Source organism: Eulemur rufifrons, chromosome 30 (assembly GCF_041146395.1).
Source record: "Eulemur rufifrons isolate Redbay chromosome 30, OSU_ERuf_1, whole genome shotgun sequence".
Taxonomy (NCBI): Eukaryota; Metazoa; Chordata; class Mammalia; order Primates; family Lemuridae; genus Eulemur; species Eulemur rufifrons.
This window is the reverse complement of record NC_091012.1, coordinates 42,075,810-42,083,592: the sequence shown is the minus strand read 5'-3', so window position 1 is coordinate 42,083,592 and position 7,783 is coordinate 42,075,810. Positions and strand designations below refer to the sequence as shown.

General features: G+C 53.5%; 1 protein-coding gene across 1 annotated transcript in view; it reads left to right on the top strand.

Annotated features, from left to right (window-relative positions):
* The first annotated feature begins 208 nt into the window (after positions 1–208).
* LOC138378877 (heparan-sulfate 6-O-sulfotransferase 2-like) overlaps positions 209–7,783 on the top strand; it is a 63,791-nt gene continuing 56,216 nt past the window's right edge. The window contains exons 1-3 of the mRNA XM_069464196.1: positions 209–636; positions 1,482–2,000; positions 2,136–2,419. Of these exons, the coding sequence (XP_069320297.1) occupies positions 209–636; positions 1,482–2,000; positions 2,136–2,419 (1,231 nt within the window). The remainder of the gene's footprint in view (positions 637–1,481; positions 2,001–2,135; positions 2,420–7,783) is intronic.

Sequence of the window (7,783 nt, the reverse complement as noted above, 5' to 3'; positions counted from 1 at the left end):
AATTTGCGCCTCTGCTATTTTAGGGGAGGTTGAAATAACGAGCCAAAGTGGAGCGATGCGCTCACTGGAGTGACCTCCGTTTTCTAAGACAGAAGAAAACCCAAGTCCTCCGCTTGTGAAGTGGCTGGAGCTCTTGGGCGTGAGGCATTATTATATAAATTCAAGCTCGCTCCTGATCCTTAGTACCCTGAGTTGCCTGAAGGGGGGAATGGCACTGCCTGCGTGTGCAGCCCGGGCGCTCGGGCAGCCGCTGCAACCGGAGCGAAGAGCGCCCGCCCGCACCACCTGTCCCCGCCGGCATTCCAGAGTAGAGGCCGAGCTGGCAGAGAGCCGGCCCGGGTCGGTCGCCGCCTCAGTCCGCGCGGGTTCTCCTAGGGGTGTGTCTCACGGATTCAACTCCCGGCCGCTTCGGGACGAGCCCCTAAAGGCGTCCTCCTCCCTGACAGGAGCCGAGCGCGCCCCGCTCTTCGCGCTGCTGTCCCGAGGCCGCCGCAGGCGGATGCACGACCTTAGGCGACGCTGGGACCTGGGCTCCCTCTGCCGGGCCCTGCTCACTCGGGGCCTGGCCGCCCTGGGCCACTCGCTGAAGCACGTGCTCGGTGCGATCTTCTCCAGGATTTTCGGTCCCCTGGCCAGGTACGTTCTAGGCGAAAGCGGGGATCGCGCTCCCTGGCTAGGGTGGGCAGGGGCAGTGCGGGAAAGGAAGGTAGCCTCGAGGGGAGGGACGGGCGCAAAGTTCCAGCTAGCCAGTGGAGGCTGGGCTCGGGGGCTCCGGAGGGGCGCGGCGCGCATTTGGCCACGCTGCGGCTTTCTCGCCGCCGTTCCGCGGGCGCCGGCAGCACAGCGTCTCGGCTTGCAAGTGGGGCTGCCGGCGGGCTCCTTTCCCCTGGGGAACTCTGAACGCCCGGCTCGGAGCTCCCTCGAGACGGCCCCCCGGGTGGGCAACCGGGCGCGGGCAAGCGCAGGGCTTCGGGGGGCGTGGGGAGAAAGCCCGCGAGTCGAGCAGGCAGTGGCGTGCGCACCAAAAGGGAACGGGGCAGAAGAGCCGGGGAGAGTCCGGTGGTCGAAGCGGGATGGGGACGGGAACCACCGAGAGTGGAGCGAGACGAACGGGGGCCCGGACCGGGGGCGCGAGTAGAGGAGTGGGGCGACGGGGCCAGGAGGGGTCCCGCGGGTACGAAACCCCGCGAAGGGGCCATGGGGAGCTCCGGCGAGCCCCGGCGGGGGGAGGGGCAGGCGGCCAGCGGGAAGGAGTCGGGGTGGGGGGGGGGGGGGGTGTGCGGCAGAAGCCACAGCGCTGAGCCTGCCGGGAAGAAAGGAAGCGGGGAAGGCGCCGCCGTTGCCGCCGCGGTGGGGTACTCGGTGCCGAGGGGAGGGGGAAAGGGGCGCAACGGCGGCTCCAGGGGGAGGGGGCGGTGCGGGGGCACGGTGAGCACGGGCTGAGCTGCGGGATTGACGTAACGAGCTCGGGTTTCCCCCAGCGTCGGGAACATGGATGAGAAATCCAACAAGCTGCTGCTGGCTTTGGTGATGCTCTTCCTATTTGCCGTGATCGTCCTCCAGTACGTGTGCCCCGGCACAGAATGCCAGCTCCTCCGCCTGCAGGCGTTCAGCTCCCCGGTGCCGGACCCGTACCGCTCGGAGGATGAGAGCTCCGTCAGGTTCGTGCCCCGCTACAATTTCACCCGTGGCGACCTCCTGCGCAAGGTAGACTTCGACATCAAGGGCGATGACCTCATAGTGTTCCTGCACATTCAGAAGACCGGGGGCACCACTTTCGGTCGCCACCTGGTGCGCAACATCCAGCTGGAGCAGCCGTGCGAGTGCCGCGTGGGTCAGAAGAAATGCACTTGCCACCGGCCGGGGAAGCGGGAGACCTGGCTCTTCTCCAGGTTCTCCACCGGCTGGAGCTGCGGGCTGCACGCCGACTGGACCGAGCTCACCAGCTGCGTGCCCTCTGTGGTGGACGGCAAGCGCGACGCCAGGCTGAGACCGTCCAGGTGAGTGCGCGCCCGCGGCCAAGCGGGGCCCTGAAGCGCCGGACCAGGGCCTAGGCGGGCCGAGGGCCAGGAGGCGCGGCCGGCGGTGGCTGGGGACCCAGCGCGCACCTGGGCGTCCCGGCCGTCGCGCCCTAGTTGGGCAGGCGCTGGGTTCCCTGGCGCGCACGTTCGCCGCGCTGTGGCCGCCTCAGGAATCCCTTGCGCCCTGGCCCGGGACGGCCACTCTGTCTGTCCGCAGGGTGGCCTGCGTGGTGGTGGGGAGTGTGTGAGTGGGAAGCGGCCTGTCAGGCCGAACGAGCGCCCCAGTGGCCGCAGCCGGGACAGGGCGCCGCGCTCAGACTTCGCTCTGGAGAGCCCTCAAGAACCGCGCTCTGCGCGCAGCGTCCCCGGGCCCCTTCTCGCCTCTCCTCCGCACTCCAGTTCCGAAGCTTCCTTTACACGCTTCTACCTCCTTTCTGCGCCTGCATTTGCTTCCTCCTTTTTTTCTTTTCTTTTTCTTTTTGTTTTAGCTTCTTGTATTTACCTTTTTCTCTCTCTTTCCCTCTTGTGCTCCCAATCTGCTCCTGGTTGCTCTCTGCCTCCTTCTCCTTCCGTTTCCCTCTCTCGCTTTCCTTCTGACTCTTGCTCTCTTACCCTTTCTGTTTCTCTCTTCCTGCCTGACTTTGATTGCCTCTCTCCTCCTTGTACCCCCTCTAGCTGTGCTCTCCCTGGGTGAGTGGGTGTCCCTCTGCCGCTGTTTTCAGACCCCCAGGGAGAGCTTGTGGCTCCCAGGCTCACGCCTTTCACTACTTGGCTGCACGTGAGGCATCCGCGGTGCTTTGGGAGGGCGAGGGGCACCCAGGAGGCCAGATTGAGCGGCGGGCTGGGACGCTGCCCAGGACCCCCCTCCGACCCCCCTCCATCCCCCCTCACTCTCCTTCAGCTATGAAGAGCTTTCCCTGATATACAAAAAGAACCTGAGCCCCAGCGTGGGCGCCGCCAGCCCAGTCTCTGGGAGCCTGGGGCTGATACAGAAAAAGCTGATTTATGAATAGTCTGTAGCCAGAAGCTGGAGCATTTTCCTCCCTCCAGCGTTGCTGGAGGTCATGGAGTGCTTTGAGAGGGTGGTGGAGGTGCATTGGGGTGCAGTTGCCCCAGCCAGGGCTACTGTTTCACCAGTTTCCCCCAAACAAATCTGGACTTGGACAGGGAGTCCAGGGAGTAGAGAAGGTGAATTGAGTTGCCAGGGGGCCTCTGGGGACTGGTGTCTTTGGTTGGGCAAGGACATGGCCATGCTCCCTGCCTCCCCCCAGACTACAGGGGCACTCTAGGCTGCTGCTGCTGCAGTGGCTGGCTGCCTGCCTGGACCCCCCCCATGGGTGGGGGCATTCAGTGTCCTGGACCAGGGGTGCTTTAAGCAAATGGAACTCTATGGCCCTCTGACTTCCTGGTCGCCAGTAAGATTTAGAGGAAACATTAACCCCGCCTCCCTTCCTCACCTTCCCTTCCCTCGGTTCACGGTGTCCCCTCTCAAGTGCTGGAATTCTAGATGAATCTGTTGAACTTTCATTTCCTTTCCAGCACTAACAGATTTTTTTTTTTTTTCATCCCAAGAAAGCCTTAGTTAGCCCCAGGAAGGTGGCTGCCTCAATCTGTTACAAGAATTGTGTAAGTCATTGTCACAACAAGATTCTGGTGTTTAAGAAGTTCCCAAACAATTTGGCAATATTGAAAATAATTTCTCATGCGGACAGAGCTTGTAGGTGTAGTGATGGTGGAAATACTAAAAAACATCTTTAGGGCAAAAGTAGAATTCCATAGCCACAGTTGTGGCAAAGAAATGAAAACAAGGTCTTGGTCACCATGGAAGTCACAGCCTTGCCTGGATTTTCACAGGGCATGTATGGCCATACCAATTCTTTGGAACATGTAGGTCAGGGTGTGACATCTATAAACACATTACTAATGTGATCTAGATTATCTATTTGGTGGCCTCTGGCAGGTTCCTTCAGACATTCTCCATAAGATAACCAGGACCCCCTCAAAGCCTCTTGGATTGTCCCCCGTTGAAGCAATATTATTTGAAATGAAATGGAATTTTCTTTTCTTGGTCTTAAAAGGGTGAGACCACAGTTCCATCTAGTCTAATCAACCAAGCTTTAAAAAGTGAGTTATTGGATTTTACAATATTTACACAAATGAAATAAAATTAGCTAAGAAACACATTGTCACCTCAAGGGCACCTTTTTAGTTCATTCATCCCTGCCCACCTGCAGAAACATTCCTCTTGAAGAATAGTGATAGCCTGAGGGTTCCAGAATTTCCCTTAACGCTGACAGATTCCCTGCTTGCAGGACCAGTTCTGTGAGTTCTGATGATCTGTAAGAGCTAAGGTGTGCACGTGTGTGTGTGTGTGAGACAGTGCGCCTATGTGAGTGTGTATGTGAGTGTGGGAGGTGAAAATTTAGAGGCAAAGGGAGCTGCGCTGGCCGTGATTTGTGAGGGTAAGGAGCTGTTGTCTGGAGATGAAAATATCTGCTTTCAGGAGTCCCTTTGTTAGAGTAGTCTCTCTATGCTAGCTGGTCAGTCTCCGTGCTCTGCTGAATGGAGGGGAATAGCAGCCCCGTCTGTCTAGCCTGGGAGTTCGGACACCTGGGCCTTAGTTCTAGGCCAGCCACGAGCCAGCTGTGTGACCTTGGATCAGAGCCTGTGTGGAGAGTGTGTTCAGTTTATGATGATCTTTCATTCCCTTATCTCTGGCATTTCTCTGTAAACATGCACTGTCTTTGGCAGGAAGACAGAGTGGAAGAAAGTATCCCCATTTATCAGATGAGCATGAAGAGCAGAGAGGCTGAAGGACTTCCCCAAGGTCATTGAGCTTTTTAGTGGCAGAGCAGGAATCTGACTCCAATTCTGTCTGGCTCCACAACCTTTGCTCTACTGACTGCACCTTGATGAACAAGGGTTTTTGCAAAAACACAGTGAGATATTTCACGTTAGTAATTACCACAGAGTGAACAGTTAATAAATGTTAGCTGATATTGTTGTCACCCACATCATCACCATCAGCAGCAATTTTACACATGTGAGTCTGGATGAGTGGTGGTTGGGCCAGGGTTACCACACCCACTGGGAAAAGAACAGATTTCTACATCCCTGGGGCTTTATGCTCACCAGGAGCGGATCTTGTGGCTAGATTGCAGAGGGGTCTGTCGTTGCCATGTTGGGGATCCCTGCAAAGGTTGGATAAGCATCAGTGGGCACCCTCAGCTGGGACGGGAACCACCTCCTGACTCACAGCCATTCATCCACATTGGAGGGGGCATAAGAGGCTGTCGTGGCTGTAAGCCAAGACCCTGAATCCTGCTCCTAGTGCTACATTGGAGATGCTTCCCTGCCTCTGCCGATGGTGAAGTGCTTGGGTGATATATAGCTGCTGAATAGAAACCACTGTGATCATGCTGCCTGGAGAGGACAAAGAGAGAGAGAGAGAGAGAGACAGAGCGGGCGCGCTCTTGGCTGGCAAAGGGCTCAAGTTGTTTATTAAAAATAATATTTCTTTAAAAATATTAGGAATTGCATTTCATCCATCTGTCTGCCAATATGTTGTTTGGGGTCAGAGCAGGGTCCTGCTCATTTTAGAATTTCTGAGACCATTTTTGAACATGTATCAAAACATTGTTGTTCACCAGCTGTTTAAAGTCCCAAATTCTGCAGGCTTTTCTCAGGACAAATTCCCTCTGTTTGTAGCCAACTCTATTGTGCCATTTGTTCTGTGGGAGGAATTCAGAATTGGGCCCAAAGAAACTGCACTGGCCCCCGTTCTTCTCTAGGTACTGTGCTGGCTGGCCCACATGGAATGGGGGGGAGGTCAGGGTCTATGGCTATACAAGTCAAAGAATCAGATCATCTTCATGTTGCATTCTAGACTTTTAGCATCTCTAAATTTTTTAGCAGTCATCCGGCAGAGTAATTCATTGTCATATAAAATCCAATAGGATATCACTGACAGGAAAGGACTAAAAGGTATCTGTTTAGACGGAGAAAGGTTTTTGTTTTTTTTTTTTTTGGTCATTCTTGTTGTTTTCTAATGTGGTAAAAGCTTTCTTTTCTTTCCATTTCTTTTTAAAAGGTGGCTCTATTTTGAAAGAGCTAAAACTGTAGAGTGCATGTGCCTGATCATGCCTCACATGCCCACGCTCCCACTCCTTTTCTTTCTTGATTTTGCAGTAAGGCAAGATGACAGGACAGGCTCATGGTATGGGATGAGGCAGCAAGTAAAGCAGCGCTGGCCGTGTGGTTCATCAGGCTGTAGGCTATCGGGCTTTCAGCTCTGAGGATGCATTTCTTCAGCCATCTTTGATAAGAGCTGTTGGCACCATCCCCCCTGTTTCATAGAAGAGGGGGAGAAATCTACTATGATAACATCTGTAGAACAGCAACAGTATTAGTTAGCATCTTTGCATGGATGGCAAACCTGTCGTTAGAGTCCTGACAAAGCTCGTAAGTTCTCAGGTGGTACAAAAGGCTACGCAGAATCCTCTCTTAATAATAATTTTAGAGTAGTGCTGTTATGTGGCAATTAAAATGCTGGAGCCTCTCTTTTATGAATATCAGTCGTCAACTGAGGCAGTATGAAATGACATTAAAAGAATAGTCATCCCTTTTTTTCTGTCATTCTTTAAACAAAATTTTGTGAAACTGCCCATTATATTCCAGGAAAGACACATCATCCTTGCTTTCACAGAGCTTTCAGTAGAACGGGATAATTTGGTACTTCAGATACTTAATTAAAAGGATGGATTTTGTTTGAAAACAATTTGAAAATTAATAATGTCTTTTAAATGTCGTGCATTTACCAGAATATATTTAAAACTAGAGAAAAGTCCATCTATTACATTGTAGTTTAGGTCTGATCAGCAAACCTGGTGGAGTCACTATTACGTCCCCGGCACGATGCTAGCAGTTGGGGAGATTAGAACTAAAACAAAGCCAGAAAAGCCAAGCACACCATCTGCAGCCTCAAGTCCATAAAGATTAGGATGTGAAGTGCAGAAATGTGTAGTGCAGACAGGTGGTGCTGGGGGAACTCTGGATTTGGGGCAAGGTGTTTCCTCTCCCTTGGCCTCAGCGTTTCCGCTGTAAAATGGGAGCTTGAAATGAGATGTTTTCTAAGGTCCTTTCCTTTCTGCAGTGTGAGAATGGGCCAGAAAAAGGAGAGACCCTTGGAAAAGGCCTCTGGGAATAATAGGTGGGTTGTATTTAGAAGAAAGGGGGCACTGTGGGTGGGCGTGGCATCCTCATGACGTTGTGAGGTCCAGCAGCCTCACCTAGCCAGGTCTGGCCAGAAAGGAGAAGGTTCATGCTTGGGGAAGTAACGGTTAGGGAGGTGGTGGGGTGAGGCCCCGGAGTGGCAACGAGGAGGTTGAACCCCAGTGAGGATAAGAAGCTCCTGCGTGGAAAGAATATAAAAAAATCTGAGAAGTAAATGAAGACTGGAGTAGAGTTAAAGCTACCTCTCTGATTTCTAGTCTGGAGTGGAGGTGGTACCCTTGACCAAAATGTAGATGTTGAGCAGGGGTCTAGTTTGATCCGGGAGGCTGTTAAAGAGTCATGACTGGTCCCTGTTGCCTAGACTCCTAGTGTACAGGGCTTATGATGAGGTGAGGACTGGGGCTCTGGGGGAGGTTAGGGCTTAGTTGTACAGTATATATGGGAATCTGTGAACTCAGTTAATCTAAATTCATAATTGGCATTATTATTTAAATAACAGCTGTAATTCACATAGGAGAAGGAGAAGGATG